Genomic DNA, 19,958 nt, shown 5'->3' with positions numbered 1-19,958 from the left:
TTAAACATCATAAAGAACACCTTAAAAAAACGCATGTTAAACATGTTATGCTTTAAATCATTTTAAAATTTTTCAATTTATTTCAAAAAAGTAAAACTGTTGAAGCAGCCAATACAAATTCGCTTATCTGTTGCTTATTGCAAATTGAGGAACTTAATATATGCATATGTAGGGGGTTCGTAGTGTAATCCAAAGGAAGTGGCAGAGAGCACTACAAGACAGGAACCGGCAATCGACACTTTCCGGGGAAGGAACAGGTGGTAGATACGAAGAAACGCCTCCGGTCAAATCGACACCGTCTTGTGGCAGAGCCCAGAAACAACAAGTCGGAAAGGGGCATTAATGCCAAGTTAAAACAACATAATTTAGTGCCGGGCCTTTGGGCCCAAACATAAACAATTCCTTGGCAAAACGTACTAAACGACAAAAGCGTTGAAAGGCCCCTTAAATTGTTTCCTACTTGGCCAGAGGTAAGATTCGGAGGGCAACAATGTTGCCCAAATCGGCGAATAGATTAGCAACCTTGTTGTGGGCAGGGCAGATTACAATTATGTAAATTCAACTTCGGGCAAGTCAAATTTTATGTTTAAAATGTGCAGATTTCCAGGAATCTTAACACATTTGCGCGTTTAGGCTGTGTGATTTTATATAAACAGTGCGTAATTGGAATAAGATATTCGAGTGAAGTGTCAACAAAGATGTTAACCAGCGTTTATGTAATAGACTAAGTCAATAATGAGAAAACACAACATACAATCGCATAAAGATAAATTAAGTACATTTACTTTGGTCAAACAGAATTCGGGTTTCAGATATTAGATTACAAGTTACTCATTAAAGGTTAAACTAAACTTTTGAGCCTTTCATGTTATAAATGCAAAACCTCAGCCAGTGAAAAATTAGACTTTTGTTCTACCGCAATCAAGTTACGAAACTTAGCCAACAATTGCAAATGCGGAATCCTGAACAAGAACAATAACTACACAGATAAAACTGCTCATTTGAATAATAATATTTTATTTATATTTTTTTAAACCGAAGAAAAAATGTAGGTGTGGTAAAAGTAAAGGTATTTATATCTCTACTGCACATATTGAGCTAACAGTAACTTAAAAATATACTTAAGAAATGCTCCAATTTGGCTTAAATAAGACTTTCTGGCACTAAGACTTCTGATTGTGTTTCAATGGTCTTTTGTCAGCTCTGTCACTTGTCACACATGTCATGTCCCAATGGCAGCAGCAAAAAAGCTTTTCCATTGGCCAAATAAAATTACTCCCAACTTTTGGAAGCCCACAGAAATGCGGATAAAATTAATTTACTCCCGTTTCCGTTTCACCAACTCATTTTGTCAACATTTACTATATGGGTGCATAGTTTGAGTTTGGCCTTTGGCTATCGGCTATCAAAAACACTATTTTTCAAAAATGAGAGAAATTTCATAGGTTACTAAATAAAAAAACGTTTGCTTATTTATAATTTTGTGTTAAATCCGAAAATATTGGCTTCTTCCTAAAGTTAAATTTTTTAACGAATACATTAACGCTAACATTTGATTAAAAGGATACAAACTTTTCTCAAGTTTGGAAATTTTTGTTTTTGTCTAACTATTCTTGATCATTCTTTCCCTACTATAATGAAAGCACAAAAGAAAAAAATTAAGCAAAGTAAAGTTCTCTTCAAAAAACCATATTTTACCATATTGACCTTTAATTGGGCACCATTCAAAGGTCATAAATTATGGCTTTAAAATTGTCAGGTGAAATGCAACTACAGAGGTATATGAGCATACAACCAATGCGAAAGTGGTGGTACTTGCATACATTCATGCTGGAAATCTGTTCATTAATAGCGTCTTGTTTCCCTCATGTGAGTTGCAAAAGCTGAATATAAAATATAAGGTATATTCAGTGCAAACTGTTTTTCCGCTGTTATTCTGCTAATTGGTGGACAAACAAAGAGGCTGAGGTACGGTAGCGACTCAAGTTGAATGCAAAATACGGTAGTTTCCCATCGATGAGTTTAAAATAATTTAATAACATGGCTTAAAATCAAAGCTTTGTTTTTTAAAAAACAGGAGCTAGCATGGAAGCCTTTGTTTCGTTTAACTTTCGTTGAACTTAAGTCCATTTTTCATGAATACAGGTAATATGTGAACTAACGGAAGTTGTAGTGCATTTTTAAAGTACGCTTGGGGCAGCATTTTATCTGGTATTAAAGAGCAGAGTACAATGTGAAGAAGGAATTTCGCTGTTTTCCCCAGCGCATACCACAGTATCTGGGATTGATCTCCCCGGTTTTTGGGTCCTCATCTGTGGGCTGTGGGTTTTAGGAGGGAGTACTATAGCATGGCTTGAGTGGCTAACGTACGTGAATCGGGAGGGTACTAGGGGAGCTGGTCGTCGAGGCAACCAGAATCCCTGCCAGTTCGCCAGTTCGGAAGGACTTGTGGGTCTCATTAGCGTACTTCTCGATGTGATTGTTGTTACGGCTTTTGCGTACGACTAGAGCATGCAAAAAACGAGTTTATAAGAATGGGTTCTGGCTTAAAAGGCATCTAAATTATCTAAACAAATTACCAAATAATCGACAAACTTATTATAAACCACTCATTTAGATTTGTTAGCTTATACGAGTCTAAGTCCATGAAATTACAATTCAAAAATAGCTCAGATGATAATATGAATGTTTGAAAAAAGAAAAGAATATACGGAATTTTGTGCAACTATAATAACATACATTTTTATCGAATTAAAAATTGTTAGCATCAGTGATAATAACAAAGTTTTTAAAGCTCAGTGTCTTAACCATTTTTATTAACTGTGTCAAGCATGCTTTGATATAATTTCCATTAAAACCAATACATTTAAGTTATTTTTAATAAACTACCTTAGAATTATGCTAATTGCCTAAAACCTGTTCATAAACCTTACTATTCCATCATACTGCGCAAACCAATATTCTAAACAATTAGCAAAATGCCTAAGAAGCCTAACATTCTTGCTCTTCAGTTACACTAGTTTACAAAATAAAAATTTGAAATTATGCTCAACTAGTTGCAAGGAGCCGTAACCGAAAAATGCAGAGTAATCCTTCAGTGAAATGATTTCTGAAATCAAAAGCAAAAAACGCTGATTGGACTTTGTCGAACGAAGTCTTGTTTGGTAAGCACTTTGTATAATTAGTTTTGTAAGCTAGTGTTTCTGACAGGAGTCAATGGATTTAAAACTATCTTCTGGGAAATTTGCATATATGCTAATCTAATTACTAACACAAGGATATCGAGGCCTCTCAGGAAACAGACATCAGGCGTCCATAAAGAGGAACTAAACCAAGTCGTTGGCATTGAGCCATGGTCACCGGGTGTCTGCCATGTTATGTCTAATTTATGCAATGCCAACGACTTGCAAGTGTCAAATTATTTATAGTGGAATTTTTGGTACACATCCCGCAGAAAAATTTACAATTTTAATGTACAAACACAATTTGCTTTTTTTCCAAATTGGCCAGCGCAGTTATTAAAAATCCACAATACCGTGTTAACTGATTAGACAAATAATGTCCCTTTTTTTTAAATAAAAAAGGGGCCAGCGACTTCTTCTCTTAAGTCGTGTGGAATTTTTTAATATTCGCAGCGACAAACATTGAAACGAGCTGTGGAAATTTTTGAACAGCACAGCAGCTACATTCTCAAACAATTCCTTATTTTTCTGACACTGTTTTCTTATTATTTTCATATTTCTGTTTATTATTTCAGCAACGCGCGAAAAACTTTTCAGGCTTGACAGCAAAGAAAATTGTGGTGAAAAATATTTGGTGTGTTACTTTTTCTTGCTTGTTTGTCATAAATGGATGTTCAAACAAAGTGACAGTATTATTGGTAGGTGAGATCGAAGTTGAAATGCTCTGGGCAATAAGACTGTTCATTATATTTGGGTAATTATAGTGGTGTTTAGGTGTCCATATGTTTACATTTTATACATATGTTTAGGTTCAATTTTTCGTTATTAAAAATTCAAAAAAAATAAGAAAATACTTTTAAAAATGCAAATTGTCTTGTATGACCCTGACACTCACACTCGCATGATTCTCCCATATTAATAGAACACAAAAATATGGCACCATTTTATTAGTTTCATTTAGTATATTACTTCTAATTTAATTATAGGCGTGAAATTTTTTGTTGACAATTGACAGTTTTTTTTCCTTTTTTTTGGAAAAAATATGTATTTTTAAGTATTATAGCTGTTTGTTTTTCATTTTAAAAAGGTATAACAGATTACCTTAAGAAATAAGCAATAGAAAAATGTAAAGGGGAAAGTACAATTTTCCACGACCTATTTGATGAACTTTTTTTTTTAGTATAGGAAAAACGTTTTATTTCGTAAATTTCTAGAAAAAAAAAATATTTTCTCGAATTCTAAAAAAAAAAAAAACACACCAGTTCGCTTTTTTTTATCTAAACCAAGAACAGAAGATTCAAATTGAATTAGCAGGACGCTAAATGATCACACGGTCGCTCTAAAAGAAAACAAGAAAAGTACAAAATTCACAACCAAGAAGAAGAAAACCAAATTTCTGTTGATAGCGAAATGTGCAAAAAGATACAATGCTGCTGTATAGACCAACCAATACTATACAGATACAGATACGGATACAGATACAGATACGGATACTCAGATAAAGATACGCCTATGCCACACATTATTTTTACACACACGAATAAAGATACAGCTAGAGATAGAGATAGATAGCGAGATAGAGCTGAAAAAGGTTGGGCGACAATTTTCGCTCCAAGTTCCAGAGGCCCGCTCAGGGACGGCACTGACGATGGGGCCCCATCCATTCTGCTGTAGTTGTTGTTTCTATTTTTAGAACATTAGATGATAAGATTGCGTCGTGGCCGAACCGCAAAACTTTTTGCGGTTTTAGCGCAAAATAAATATACGAAAAAAAGAAAAAAGGAAGCAAAAGAAATACTTTTTAAACCGGACAAGTTTTTAGAGCTATATCAAAGTTAAATTTCGAGTTAAACTATAATACTCGGTATTCGTATAGGATGTTTATTGGATTTATATTTGCTTATAATAAAACAAAGTGTGATCAATTACTTTAATAAACTTTTTATATTTTTGACCACTGCAAAATATTTTTGCTTTCTGCTTCCTAAATTACTTTATGTTGTTTGTGTGTTGGTTTTGTTTCTAAGTTCAGTCGAATTATCAGGCACATAACTTCAGTTACAAGCTGTGTACGCCCAAGAAGTACATTAAAACTAATTACAAACAAATTGTTTGTTCTGTATGCTATTCTATATTTAAACTAAAAGTTAAGGGAATTGTGAAAAGAACAACAAGGAAAAGACTACACGAATTTTGCTTGAAATATTTTGTTTTGTTTGTTTTATTTTATTGCGGATGTAACAAAGTGGCCATGAGGGAAATTATACGAATACGGATTGTTAAACGCAAAGAGTTTTGCCCAAAAAAGTTTGCAAGCTTAGTACAGTTTCGTAAATTGTAATTCAATAAAACCACATAAGAGGCAAATACAATTTAATTATGCAAACCCTTTGCTATGTGTCCGCATAAAATATCAACCCAAATTAAACGAAAAAGAAAAACAAATAGTTATGTATTAATTTGTACTTGTGGTAGGAAACCCTTGAACCATAAAATCAGAATTCTATATTTTCTTAAGCATCTCAGTTTAATGTTACTTAAATCGTGTAGAACTTTAAAATTTATGAAAAAAAAACGAAAACACCTGTTCAATCTGAAGGCTCGAAACGACGGCTCGTTGGCTTTGAAGCCAGAAATAAGAAGTCGAACATATTTATTACTTAATATTTTGCGAGCAAACACCATGGAGAAATGAGAAAAACATTTGTATTTCTGCGCAAATGTTGACACAGAACAGATACCCAAAATATTCATTTCAAAGTTCAAGCTATGAACATTTTGCGTTTCTGCCAAAAAAAAAATGTTCTCTAAGGTCTCGAGGAAGCTGTCAATTACACCCACCACCCAAAAGCGCACCGACTCATGTGCAAACAGTGAGCGCCCCACTATAAATACACAAATTTATAAATAGAACGCTTTTAGAAACATCGAACATTTCAATTTCATTAGCAAACCGAGGGTAATGTAAACACACAAAAAATCCAAAAAATGCAAGACAAAATTAATTTTTTTCCCAATTTTTCCACACTATAAAAATTTAAACCGACCAGAAAACGCAAATGAAATCGTTCAGAAAAATCTCTAAGGGGAAGAAACATCGCTAGAAGCCACATTGGCAATTTAACCACTCCCTCCCCGACCTTTCACAGAAAACCGGGGAAAGCCAACTTGTTGCGGTTCATTGCCGGCATTTTAGTGGCCAACTTTAATCGAACTTTTCCATGTGTTGTGGGGGATGGGATACTCTGCATAATTTGAGAAGAGGAGCACGGGTCCCAGGTCCCAACGCAGTTAACCCAAGTATTTTGGTTTCATTGCATGGACACCACATATGCATCTGTGTAATTATTTGAATCGGAGTCGGAAATAGCTCGGTTTTCAGATTACCAAAAAGTATTGGTTTCCAGCCAATAAATGAAAACGAAAAGTGATAGAGAGATGGAATTTAAATCAATTTTTCCAAAAGTATTTCTACAAATACTTTTGCTATTGAGCTTGTGTGTTTTTCCTTTTGATTTCAAAGCCTTCTTAATGAATGATTAATAAAAAAAAGTTTAGTCAGTACGTCAAAAATCAAAGAAATAACGAATACTACTTTCAACAGTTGCCCCTAGACAGATAACTTTATTTTAGGATTAGTTTTATTCTTTGGTGCTGACGGTAATAATTTCAAAATATTGATGATTTCGGAAAAGTTAAGCAAATAGTTCTCGTGCTTTTAAATTTTGTAAAATTGACTGTTAATAGCGGACATGCCCTATTGGTAAAGATAAAAATAAGGAATATTTGCTTTTTCTTGATTAAGTGTGAGTTTTTATAAATTTATATAATTATTAAATGATTAAAAGTTAACCTTTGCCCTAGTTTGCTTTGTAACCGAAATAAATTATGCAATTTTGAAACGTTAAAACGCTAGTTTGCTTGCTTTTAATTTTTCCACTTTCCAGTCACAATATTATTATGGTGGAGTGCGATTCTGGGAGATCATAAGTTGTTTTTTGATAAAGATTAGGTTTACGTACATGTTCGTTTCGTCATCAGCTTTTGCCAGAGATCACTTCGCTCCTCTCTGTCTGTGCCTTTTATCCGCTGTTTTAGCTTTGGATGCCTCCCACGTTGGCGCTCGGATTTACAGTTAGATAAACTTTTTGTTTTTCCACGATCTCCGGTGTTTTCTTTTCTATTCTACTGTTCTGTTTGTTTTTTTTTTTGAAATTTTGCACTGTGTTTATTTTTCTAATTGGCTTGCTTTTTGGTTGTTTAACGATTGTTCACTTTGTGCTTTTGTTGTTGTGGTGGCTATTTTATTTACTCGGGTTTGCTCTTAGTATGGAAAAACTGCGGTTAATATACATTTCAATTCCCGTTGTTGTTGCGGTTATTGTTGTTGCACAAAAAGAGAGAGAGTGGGAGAGAGTGAAAAACTAAGTAATGGTAGTAGCGGTAAGTTTTACAAAAAGGAAATTACATGCGAAAAGAGAGGAAGGAAGAGAAAATGCATTGTGTTTCGATGTTGAAGAGAGAGAGGTTATAACGAATAATCTGGAAGAACAATGGACGGCCGATATAGATCAAGAAAAAAATGTTCAAATTACAAAATATGCATGTAATTGTTTTTAGAGCGTATTATATTTGGAATTTCCAGTCGAGTAAGCAGGTTAAACTCGATATTCGATTCTCCAAAATTACACTTTTTCTACAGTATCGGCGAACGCCATGTTCCAGATAAAGATGCGCGCTGGAGTTGCTTATCAGGGACACAAAACAAATCTGTTATCTCTGCACTTCTCTCCTTCTTGCTCACTTGCCCGAAAAACAATTATCACAAATTCCAGTTTTCATTATTTTTTCGATTTTTTTCCCCGAATTGTTGTAAACTTTATGGCGCTGCGGCCGCGAACACTCTTGTTAGCACATTTGACGGAATTTGTTTTTCATTCAATAATAATTATTAACACAAACCGCACAGAATATTATTCGAAATGCTTTTTACTTTTTTTTTTCACGTTTTTCGCACTCCTTGGGTTTTGTTTTTGCCCCAATCCAATCAGAAAAATATATATTAAGCATACATATGCATAATATCGTGTTCGTTTTCTGAGTGTGTGTGTGTGTTGCGAGTGGGGCGCACGCGGCTTTGCCAATCCGAAAAAGAAACTTGGGGCGCAGGCGAATAGAATAATACTGAAAAAGCCCCAAACGAAAAGCGAGCGAGCGACACCGCATGCTCCCCAGAGATGTGTCTTTAGCTACTTCTCTAGCTCTAGCTTTTTTTTTTGTACATTAGGGGATCCGATCCGATCTACCTACATAGACATTTTTTCGAAATTTTGTAGCAACGATATTTTTAGATAGCAGAATTAAACTTCGATTCACTAGATGGTTGATACCATTCGTAAAGTTTAATTATTTGTGATAAAATTATATTGTTGACCAACTTCAAAGTCTAAAAATAACAAGCTCGTCTTTGTGCACTTATCAATTAATCTTCCGGATGTATAACAATGGCACACAATTTTTACGCCAGTTCAACTATTTTTTGTGAGTTCAGAAATTCCTGCGTACATCTGAAGCTAGCGACTTTTTATTATCTACCAAAGATTTTACTCTTTTCCCTTGACATCACTGACTTGCAGCTCTCAGAGATGAGCGATTTTAGTATGAGTATAATCTCTCTCTCGCTCTCTTCTTCTCTCTCTCTCTCTCATTCGCTAATTGACGCTGCCGCTGCGGATCAACATGTGTGTGCCGCGAGAGAGCGAAAGAGAGAAATCAGTTCTCTCGCGATCGCGCTCCCGCTCGCACAGATTCATGCAATGGGCATCTGCAGCGAATTCTATTTTTAAACTTAAATTAATATTGTTCTTTATTTTATCAGCAGCGGCGCGAAAATATAGCAGGCAGCGTCGACGTTCGTAGGCAGCTGCTGCGAAGAACGCAAAGAGGACCAGAAAACAAATAAATAACACGAGAAAAACTAGACGCTGCTAATCAGGCAGAGGAAAGATATCACTGCCTCTCTCTTTCTTTTCCCTTTCTCACACACGCTCTGCCTCTCACCATCATCTTTGCTCGCTATCACCGCTTGATAAGAAATGCGTTAATCTTTATTAAGCGCGCATGTGTTGGTGTGTATTCCACTTAGCTCGTGGGTGTGTATGTGTTTTTGTGGAGTATTTACATGGGAGTTTTTCAATTTCTGTTGACCATTTCTGTTGGAAACTTTTCGCTAAAAAGGTGCTAAACAAATCTGGCAAAGTCCAAAAGGAAAATGTTATTTATGCATGAGACAGCAGAAACAGGAAAACAAAAATACGAATACGAGCACGAGAACGAGAAGAAAGAAGTAATAGAAAAATCAACCCAAGACTGCAACAACTTGTTGGATGACTCAATATTACAGTGGGATAAAAGTGCACTATACCGGTGGTAAGTCCTGCATGCTTAAACACTTATATTTTCTATTATTTAATATTTTATTGCTGAATTTAAAAAATTAAAATATAAATATCTCGGCAACAACACCACAAATACACCACACGTTTTTCTCAAATCGCCAATGACTATTTTAAATGTTAAAATAAAAAAATCGGTGTACAAGAGTGCAAGTTAACTAGATTTTGATCGCATTAAGTCCTTAATTTCATCAACAGATTTTCAATTGTGACTTTTAAAGAATTTGTGTTTAGGCAAAATAACGAATTTTGTTGCCAGAAGTAGCATTTTTAACTTTATTTTGCAATACACATACAATAAATTAGAAAATTTAGAACCAGGCTCCTTTCGGGAGAGTTTTTATTAATTGTTAAGCTGTTTTTAGCTAGAGAGATCGAACACTGCCTGGTTGTTACACATTTATGTACGTTGTGACTGGCTTATGTGTCGTATAAGCAATCTTTACAGAAAGGATATTTTGTAAATCTGTAAGATCCTTTCTTTTTGTCTTAAACGGTATAACAACAATAAGACTTTGCGCCATACATTAAGAAAATAAAATGGTAATAAAAATGCCGCGATTGTTTCCCACACCTACACACGCAAATATTATAAAGAGCGGCGGCAGATAGTGAGAGTGATCTGTTTTATCAGTCCCGGCTATTTTTAGACTTTTCACGCCCAAAGCGGCATATCACCAAAAAACCGAAATAATTTCGAAAGAATTTGCCAAAAAGAGTCGATTCGCGACGTTAAATTTAATTTGATCACAAGTGCAACTTTTTTCGGGAGAAAAGGAAAGACAAAAGAGAGAGAGAGAGAGAGGTGATAAATTGTTGTGATAATGCATCAAGACGAAAACAAATGCAAAATGCTGGTGCCTTTATGTGCGTGAGCGGCGGTCCAAACAAAAACAAAGCAGAGAGCAAAACTGTGTTTTCTTTTGTTGTTTTTCCAACGACGCGACAAGTGCAAAGAGCGCCAAATTGGCCATTTTTATGCATGGGCCGCCTTTGCATTGTGAAACTTTTCCGACTTTGCTTTATTGTTGTGCATTTGTTTTATCACTGCTACTGCACTCCATTGCGATCGTGTGGGTGCCACTGTGTGTGTGCCTGGGTTTTTGAAAAGCAAATCAGAACGCAATAAACACAGCTTTGGTCGTTATCATTTAATTCACTCAACAAGAAATTCATAATCATATTCACATTTTTCGATTTTTTTACGGCACGATTCGTTTGCTTAATGTTGTTCCTTGAAATACAGTTTTTGAATTTACCGCTACCCAACGCGATTTTCTTCCGCGTTTTCCGTTTTCCGTCACGATTTTTCAGTAGTGGCAGCGCTTTGGCGCTATAGAGATGGCAATAAAGGTGGAGAAACATCAATGCCAACATCGATGACATCGATGTTTTCAAAAAATCGGTTTCATCGATGTTTGGCTGGGCAACAACTCTCCTCTGCTTTCCCTCTGACGCAGCGCTGCCCACTTATCACAGCTTTTTTTAAACAGAAATGTTAAGCTACATCGATTTCCTATCAGAAATGTTAAAAATCATCGTTTTCTTATCAGAAATGTAATAACATTGACAAATGGCAGCACCAAAAAATGTGTTGCCCACTTAGCCTGGTTTCGCTCCATTTCTTGCACAGCCTCTGTTAAAATAACTAAATTCTGCTAAAATGCACTTATTATTAAACACTCAAAAAACATATATTTTTATTTAGAATTAAAATTAAGTCTTAAAGGTTTGGCTTTTCTATACATTTTTTATAGTAGTATCTCGACCGTATTTTAAGATCAGTATAGTTAGAAGTTGATTTTTTGAAATCACCTGTGGACTATTTCAAAAATTAACAAGAAAGGAAGCAAACTTTTGCAAGCCGAAGTCTTTTACTTTTGTATCTACTTTAAGTATTAAACACTCTATAAATCGATTGTATTCGTATTTTTATATTCCGTTATTAATACTTAACCAGAACGATATTTCAAAGAATATTTGAAATTTACAAAGGCATTGGAAATATTAAATATTTTATTATTTGTCCGATTAGGATCTAAATGATATAGTCGTCGGATCCAGCCCGTTCCGACTTACCTACAACAGAAAAAAAAAATTTTGGGATAGGAGAATATTTCGGTCATGTAGATAATTAAAAAAGGTTTTGCCAACCCAATTTGTTCTGTGACTTCTGACAACTTTTTCTACCTGAACTAATATAAACAAACGTTACTTGCTCACCTAAATAAAAATTCGGACATTCCTTCATGTAATCTGTCTAAAAATGTTTTACCTATTTAAGCTTCTGTTTCAGGTACGTCTGCTAAGAATGCGTCCAAACATCCTTTGAACCACGAAAAATCTATATAATGCCCGTTGTCTTGCCAACTACAATCAGAACAAAAATAACATAATCAATTCAATACAATAATAAAAAACTCTTTTTTTTACCCTATAAAGTATATATTCTTGATCAGAGCAGTTAAAGTCCGACTGTGTACAAAATATTAATGCCAAAAATTCTAAGCTAACCCGTGATAATTTCATTTCAGATCAATAATGTCTTCATTGTGTCGAGTTTGCCTGGCGAGTGACGAAAATATGGTCAATATTTTCGCTACGGCGCATGAATCGGAAATTACAATAGCGGATATGATTTCACGGTGCACCGACTTCAAAGTTGAGAGAGAGGATAAATTTCCCAAAACCATTTGCGCGTCTTGTTTGCAGGATGTGCACAACGCCTTCGAGATTATAGAAACGTACGAGAAAAGCCACCAGTTCTTCAGTTTCTTCAAGGATGTACGGAATGAGGAACACGGGGATGAAGGATCCAATTGCTTCGAGAAATGTACCATTAAAGAAGAGGAATTAAATGAAGACCTAAATGAAACCCAAAGCAACTTCGGAACAGATGAGTCCAAGGGGTCGGAACCTGACTTAGGAAATATGATTGATGGTTTCAAGGGATTTGACGTTGAACATGACTATAAGCCTGATTTTGATGACGGTAACGTTAAACCCGTCGATATACTGCACATGCGAATACACACAGGAGAACGACCATTTGAGTGTTCCCACTGCACGAAGAGTTTTTCAAATAATCAAGCACTTATAACCCATATACGAACCCACACAGGAGAACGACCCTTTAAGTGTTCCCAATGCTCGAGTGCATTTCAAACTAATGGAAATCTTAGAAGGCACTTGATATTGCACACAGAAAAACGACTGTCGTTCGAGTGTTCTGAATGCTCCAAGAGTTTTATAACTAAGCAACAACTTAAGAATCATTTGCTAGACCACAGTGGAGCACCGTTTAAGTGTTCCTACTGTGAAAAGTCCTTTGTCAAAAGCTACATTCTTGAGAGACACTTGCGAAGCCATACAGGGGAAAAACCATATCAATGTTCTTACTGCTCGAAGGCTTTTACGCTTAATCCAAACTTGAAGCGACATGTGCTGATCCACACAGGAGAGCGACCTTTCCAGTGTTCCCAGTGCTCGAAGAATTTTCAAACTAAACAACATCGTGACCGACACTTGCGAATTCACACAGGAGAACGACCTTTTGAGTGTTCCCACTGTTCAATGACCTTTTCCCAGAATGCCAGCCTTCAGGTACACTTGCGAACCCACACCGGAGAAAGACCATTCAAGTGTTCCCAATGCCAAAAAGCATTTGCTCAGCTTATATCTTATCAAGAACACATGCGAACCCACACAGGAGATCGACCCTACAAGTGTTCTCAATGCTTTAGGGCTTTTGCGGCTTATGCTAATTATAAGCGGCACTTGACAGTTCACACAAAAGAAAAAAAATTTAAGTGTTCCAGCTGCAATATGAGTTTTTCAACGAAGCAAAGCCTTCAGTATCATTCTCGAAACCACACAAGTAAAAAACCGTTCCACTGTTACCAATGCGTAAAAAGTTTTAAAACTAAAAAATATCTTAACAGACACTTGCGAGTTCACAAGGCTTAACATGATCTTAAGGCATTGGAAAACTGCTACCGTTATATTAAATATTGATTAAACTATAAAAGATCTAACATTAAATAAAAAAAATATAATTATCTGTCATATTATTTTAGGTAAATGTATCATACAATTTGGTTGCTTTTAAATATCTTTACCAATCAATCTTTACCAATCAAAGAAATGTTTACTCAGCTTTTGTTATGTTGTCCGCCAGCTATTGGCCTCTCGCTCTCTCTCATAGCTGACGAACGAATTTCGACGATCTGAACATAAGGCTTAAAAATCAAAAAAATAAGTGTTGATAAACAAGCTATACCCAAAGAAAAGAAAACACACACAAATTTATATTCCGTCAAATAATAATAGTCAAAATAGTCAATTCCAAAATGATGAAAATGTTTAAAATAAATTAAATTAAATTATGAACTACAACTTCTTTTTTGTATCTAAATGTGGTTGTATGCCAATCTAAAAGATTGAAATTGAGTAAACAAAACGGGTAGATACATTTGTATGTACTATTAGAATGAGTACTAGTTCCGCTTTTAGCGTACGGCTCCAGAACCAGTTCCATTTCCCAGGCCATCTCTAATGCTGTCGGCTATCGGAACATCAATATAAGGTTTGATTTGTTTAACATTTTGGCAAAAATTGAAATGACAGCAGAGAATTAACCCGTGATTGTACAATTTCAGATCCATGGCGTCGTCAATATGTCGAGTGTGCCTAGTGAGCTTCAAAAACATGGTGAATATATTCGATACGACGCATGAATCGGACATTTCCATTGCGCATATGATTTCTCGGTGCACCGACTACAAAGTCGAGAAAGAGGATCAATTTCCCAAAACCATTTGCAAGTCCTGTTTGCAGGATGCGCACAACGCATTCGAGATAATAGGGACGTACGAGAGGAGCCACCAGTTCTTCAGTTTCTTCAAGGATGTACGGGAGGAGGAATGCGATGATGCAGGATCCAATTGCTCTGAGGAAGCTACAAACAATGGAACCCAGAACGCATCAAGTGGACGCAAGAGTAAACGAACAAATCGATCAGATTCGCAATCTATGACTGAGGGGACGGAAGATGAACTAGAAAAGACGGATGATGACATTGATGATGATGATTCTAACCATGATAAAGACTATGAGGCTGGCTTGGATAAGTCTAATAATAAGCCCAACGATAAAAGTCCGCATCAGTGCTCCAATTGTCCGAAGGCTTTTCCAACGAAAGCAAGACTAGAAAGACACTTTCTAACCCACAAAGGAGAACGGCCCTTCAAGTGTTCCCAATGCTCTAAGGCTTTCAAAGAGTCTTCAGGACTTAGGCGACACCGGCTGGTACACACAGGAGAAAGATCGTTTGCGTGTTCAAAATGCTCGAAGAGATTTAAAACTAATCAAAATCTTACGGTACACATGCTTACTCACACAAGAGAACGACCGTTCAAGTGTTCCCAATGCTCGAAGTCTTTTGGATTGCTTCCAAATCTTAAGCAACACATGCTAACGCACTCAGGAAAAAAATCGTTTGGGTGTTCCCACTGCTCACAGACTTTTGCACGGAATTTCACCCTTCAGAATCACTTGCGAACCCACACGGGGGAAAGACCATTTAAATGTTCAAAATGCATAAGTACCTTTTCCTCATATTCAGTTCTTTACTTACACTTGCAAACTCACACCGGAGAAAAAAAATATAAGTGTTCCCATTGCTCAAAAGCCTTCACACAGAACTCAAGTCTTTGGATGCACTTGCGAGCGCACACAAAAGAACGATTTAAGTGTTCCCAATGTTCGAAGAGCTTCAAAACTTATTATTTTCTTAAGCGACACCTTTTAACACATTCGAAAGAATGATCCTGCAACAATTTTCAATTTAATAAACATATCAAAAGACTTATGCAATATAGCACACTATAAAATAATACGTAAAAAAAACTGAAACAAATTGGATTTACATTTTTGTTTGGGAAAACAAATAAATGTTTAGAATGCAATATATACATCACTTTTTGGTAGCGACGGTTTGTTTAAACATTTTCGGGTTTTAGGTGACACCCTCTGCCGCAAAATGAATCCATAATTATTGACCCAATATATTTAAAATATACCCTTTTATATCACGAGTACCGAGTGTAAAAATTTTCGTCCTAATGACAAAGCATTTGCTCAAGACAATAAATAAAGAGACTTTATTGGCAATTTAATGTATATACTAGAGCAACCTGATGATTTTTTAAAGTAGGATATTTATTTTAAAATTGTTAAGCTGAGATTTGTAGCATTCATTTGTTATTTTATATTTGTTCTCCAAGTTGGTAAAGTTAAAAAAAAAGTCGCTAAAAAGTATTGCCATCTAGTCGATTTATTTGTTTTCCCAACAAAAATATCAAGCATACTTTTAAAAACTTTATTATTTTGTAGTGTATTGTATCGCATAGGTCTCTTGAGATATTTATTAAACTGAAAAGTTGTCATTTACTAGGAACAGTTGCAGAATCATGTGTTGCGAGGTGTCGCTGAAGATGATGTTTAGTTAGGAAGCTCTTAGAACATTGGGAACACTTAAATGACCGTTCGTTTTTGTGCATTCGCAAGTGCATCCAAAGATTTGAGTTCTGTGTGAAGGCTTTTGGGCAATGGGAACACTTGAATTTTTTTACTCCGGTGTGGGTTCGCAAGTGTTCGTAAAGAACTGAATTCGAGGCAAAAGTACTTGTGCATTTTGAACATTTGAATGGTCTTTCTCCCGTGTGGGTTCGCAAGTGATTCTGAAGGGTGAAATTCCGTGCAAAAGTCTGTGAGCATTGGGAACACTCAAATGGTTTTTTTCCTGTGTGCGTTAGCATGTGTCGCTTAAGATTTGGATGGAATGCAAAAGCCTTCGAGCATTGGGAACACTTGAAAGGTCGTTCTCCTGTGTGGGTTTTCAAATGTATGCGAAGAATTGATTTCGTCTTAAAAGTTTTTTGGCAGTGGGAACACTTGAAAAGTTTTTCCTCTGAGTGGCATCGCAAGTGGATCTTAAGAGTGGACTTCTGGCCGAAAGCCTTTGAGCAATGGGAACACTTAAATGGTTTTTTTCCTGTGTGCGTTAGCATGTGTCGCTTTAGATTTGGAAGAATTGAAAAAGCCTTTGAGCATTGGGAACACTTAAAGGGTCGTTCTCCCGTGTGGGCGCTCAAGTGTCCTTGAAGACCAGTATACTGAATGAATGTCTTTGGGCAATGGGCACACTTGTAAGGTCGATCTCCTGTGTGAATTCGCAAGTGCACTCGAAGATACGAATCCCGAGCAAAAGCCCCTGGGCAATGGGGACACTTAAATGGTCGTTCTCCTGTATGGGCTCGCAAGTGAATCTGAAGACTTGAACTATGGAAATACGAATTTGAGCAGTGAGAACACTTGAACGGTCGTTCTCCTGTGTGCGTTCGCATGTGTGTTGTAAGTTTTTTTGTAGTTTGAAATCTCTTCGAGCATTGGGAACACGCGAACGCTTTTTCTCCTGTATGTCCCAGCAGATGACGTTCAAGTCCTGAAGAATAAATGAAAGCCTTAGGGCATTGGGAACACTTGAAGGGCCGTTCTCCTTTGTGGGTTAGAAAGTGTCTTTTTAGTCCTGCTTTCGTTAAAAAAGCCTTCGGACAGTTGGAGCACTTATGCGGGCATTTGTCGTTGGACTTATTATTAGACTCATCCAAGCCAGGCTCATAGTCTTTATCATGGTTAGAATCATCATCATCAAAGTCATCATCCGTGTTTTCTAGTTCATCTTCCGTCCCCTCAGTTATAGATTGCGAATCTAATCGATTTGTTCTTTTACTCTTGCGTCCACTTGATGCGTTCTGGGTTCCATTGTCTCCATTTGAACTCTCTTCTTCGTTCGTACCTTCCTCGGAGCAATTGGATCCTGCATCTTCGCATTCCTCCTCCCGTACATCCTTGAAGAAACTGAAGAACTGGTGGCTCCTCTCGTACGTTTCTATAATCTCAAAGGCGTTGTGCGCATCCTGCAAACAGGACGCGCAAATGGTTTTGGGAAATTGATCGCCTTTCTCGACTTTGTATTCGGTGCACCGAGAAATCATGAGCGCAATGGAAATGCCCGATTCATGTGTCGTATCGAATATATTCACCATGTTTTCGAGGTTCACTAGGCACACTCGACATATTGACGACGCCATGGATCTGAAATTGTGAAATCATGGTTTAGGAATGGTCGTTTGCTTTAAATATATCCTTTAAAAAAAACTTACCAATTTAAATGTTCAAAATTTCGAAAAACTAGGACCTTGTTAGTCTAGCTCCACGGACTGTGGTTGAATGTTATTTGCCAACTGTTATTTTTGTTCTGTAGTATAGGAACAGTGCAAATAAACGTGCAAAGAAGTTATTTGGTCAAGAGTGAGTTTCGTTCTGAATTTAATTGCCACGATATCGGCATTTTATATATGTTTCATGTGAAAAATAATATTTACCTGGCGCCTTTAAATAGGGGATAGTCCGACAGCTGTCTACTTATAATTTGTAGCGGTTCCCGAATTATGTATGCAGCCAGGTCAGTACATAAACTACTTTTTTATTCAGGTAGAAAAAGTTAATAGCCAATAATCCTTTTTCTCATCTTTAGTGCATCTGAAGGCGAGAAAACCTGTGATAGTCTAAGGTTTTTCCAAGCAACTATAAATTCAAATTTACCGCAAAAATGTACCCTTACGATCCAAAGGAATATAAAATTGAAAAAGTTAAATTCATATTCTTTCTTGTTTTTCTTTTTTCTCCCTGTTAATCATACTGTTTTTGTACTGTACTGTTTTACTATTTAACCTGAAAATTTCGATTTGATATCGAGTTTTTTTTTCTGTGCACAAGCAATCATTTAAGAAAGACGTTTCGATGTGTTAACTATGTTTATTAGGAGTGAATGAGGGATTTTGGTTATTCACATGAGGATGTTGTTACATCGCATGCCCGCTATAATGGGTCGCTCCTTGGGTTCCCTGATGTAGTTGCCCATTCCTTGGAGGAACACGCTCTGTTTTCGGGCGTGATCTGATGACTGCCGGCAAAGGTCGACATTGACGTGGATCTCCGTGAGGTAGACGCGTCCGTTGAAGTGGATGTGGCTGTTGGTGATGTAGACATTCTGGCTGGGCTGCTGCGAAGTGGCCAACCAAGACGGTGACGATTGGGAAACTGTTTTGCCCACGGAGTCTGTTCCCTGCCACACCACCATTGATTCCTCGGAGGGATGGGTTTGAGGTTGAGCCACTTCATTTCCGGATTGGGCACTGCCATAGCTACTGGAACTGCTGCTGTTCCGCAGATCTTGCAAAAGATCGCGCATTTCCAGGCACTGCGTTTGCAGGATACTCAGCTGCTCCTTCAGATCCTCACTGTGGTCCATCAATGGCTCGAATGGATTCGGTTCATTCTGGTGACACATGTCCGCAGCGCCGAGCTCCTTGCGACACTTGAAATAGCTCTTGGCCTGCATCTCCGCCAGTTGGAGAAGCTTGGACAGGCCAAAAGTCAGGGCAAAGATCACCCCGAAGCTCTTTGCGAAGTCGAATGCACCGCCCGAGGGATTCTGCTCCTGCTCCGATGGCATGTGGTACAGGTTCGACTCAAAAGTAATCCTGGGGTATTCTGAAAAATGACGAAATATAAAATAAGTACCAAAAAGTTCCCTTTTCAACAAAGGGCCAAGTGTTATTGATATTTTCATTCACAAATAAATTAAAAATAATATTTTTCTTAAATAGTTTAAAAAAATTGTTACAATATATACAAAAAAAAATAAAATAAAAATATAATAAATTAATATTTTTTTATACGAAATATACAAACAAATTAAACAATCAGACAAAGTGCAGCATTTTTAGAAGAGATTGTGTTGTTAAACAAATCAACAGAACCCAAAAACCAGAATTTCAAATAAAATTTATTTTTTACCTATTAAAAATAATACCAGTTTTGCATTTTGCATTTCAAATATTGCTCACCTGTATAGAGTTCCACTCGGTAATCGGAGGAGCCCCGCGACTGGATTTGGAACTCGTGGAAGCAGAGCAGGACCCAAGCAACGAAGGCCAGGGCAAACAGGAAGAGAAAACTTATGCTTTCGAACATGTTTCCCGAAATTTTTGTTGTGTGCTAATAACATGTGTGGTTATAAAAACAACAACCTAGCAGGTCGGACTTCGTGTGGAAAATGTGAAAGTGGATAAAGGGAAAATGATAAAAACTGACATTTAAAGCAACAAGAAGATTACTACTGTGATTTTTTAGGCGTTATTTTTTTTCGTTAGAAACTTTTTGATATTTTTATATGTTTTGAAATTTAAATTTG

General features: G+C 36.6%; 4 protein-coding genes across 8 annotated transcripts in view; 1 reads left to right on the top strand and 3 right to left on the bottom strand.

The window, feature by feature from the left end:
- LOC128257804 (receptor-type guanylate cyclase Gyc76C) overlaps window positions 1–7,763 on the bottom strand; it is a 36,387-nt gene extending 28,624 nt beyond the window's left edge. Inside the window, exon 1 of the mRNA XM_052989003.1 lies at window positions 7,205–7,763. The gene's annotated coding sequence lies outside the window, so the exon portion shown is untranslated. The remainder of the gene's footprint in view (window positions 1–7,204) is intronic.
- Window positions 7,764–8,271: 508 nt separating this feature from the next.
- LOC128257809 (zinc finger protein 239-like) lies at window positions 8,272–18,363 on the top strand. Of its 5 annotated transcripts, none has more exons than XR_008267907.1 (7): window positions 8,272–9,310; window positions 9,420–9,611; window positions 12,172–14,222; window positions 14,296–14,329; window positions 17,895–18,010; window positions 18,102–18,164; window positions 18,237–18,363. XR_008267907.1 is itself a non-coding variant. In XM_052989009.1 (2 exons), exon 2 carries the CDS (start codon window positions 14,300–14,302, stop codon window positions 15,461–15,463), a length of 1,164 nt encoding a protein of 387 aa, XP_052844969.1. In that variant the 5' UTR covers window positions 13,655–14,222; window positions 14,296–14,299; the 3' UTR covers window positions 15,464–15,468. The 5 variants fall into 5 exon arrangements, 1 of the variants encoding a protein (XP_052844969.1); XR_008267904.1 differs by having other exon boundaries at window positions 8,273–9,334; XR_008267906.1 differs by having other exon boundaries at window positions 8,273–9,611; window positions 14,296–14,347.
- Window positions 16,057–18,241, bottom strand: LOC128257807 (zinc finger protein 883-like). The gene is made up of 3 exons (XM_052989006.1): window positions 18,085–18,241; window positions 17,863–17,957; window positions 16,057–17,794 (listed from the first exon to the last, which is right to left on the bottom strand). The coding sequence occupies exon 3, from the start codon at window positions 17,788–17,790 to the stop codon at window positions 16,081–16,083; it is 1,710 nt and encodes a 569-aa protein (XP_052844966.1). The 5' UTR covers window positions 17,791–17,794; window positions 17,863–17,957; window positions 18,085–18,241; the 3' UTR covers window positions 16,057–16,080.
- Window positions 18,364–18,497: 134 nt separating the features above from the next.
- On the bottom strand, window positions 18,498–19,762 carry LOC128257810 (uncharacterized). Its single transcript, XM_052989010.1, has 2 exons — window positions 19,612–19,762; window positions 18,498–19,255 (listed from the first exon to the last, which is right to left on the bottom strand). Exons 1-2 carry the CDS (start codon window positions 19,736–19,738, stop codon window positions 18,549–18,551), a joined length of 834 nt encoding a protein of 277 aa, XP_052844970.1. The 5' UTR covers window positions 19,739–19,762; the 3' UTR covers window positions 18,498–18,548.
- Window positions 19,763–19,958: the final 196 nt, after the last annotated feature.

The sequence above is a fragment of the Drosophila gunungcola genome (genome assembly GCF_025200985.1).
Source record: "Drosophila gunungcola strain Sukarami chromosome 3L unlocalized genomic scaffold, Dgunungcola_SK_2 000002F, whole genome shotgun sequence".
Taxonomy (NCBI): domain Eukaryota; kingdom Metazoa; phylum Arthropoda; class Insecta; order Diptera; family Drosophilidae; genus Drosophila; species Drosophila gunungcola.
The sequence above is the reverse complement of the archived record's forward strand: the minus strand, read 5'-3'. Positions and strand labels throughout refer to the sequence as shown.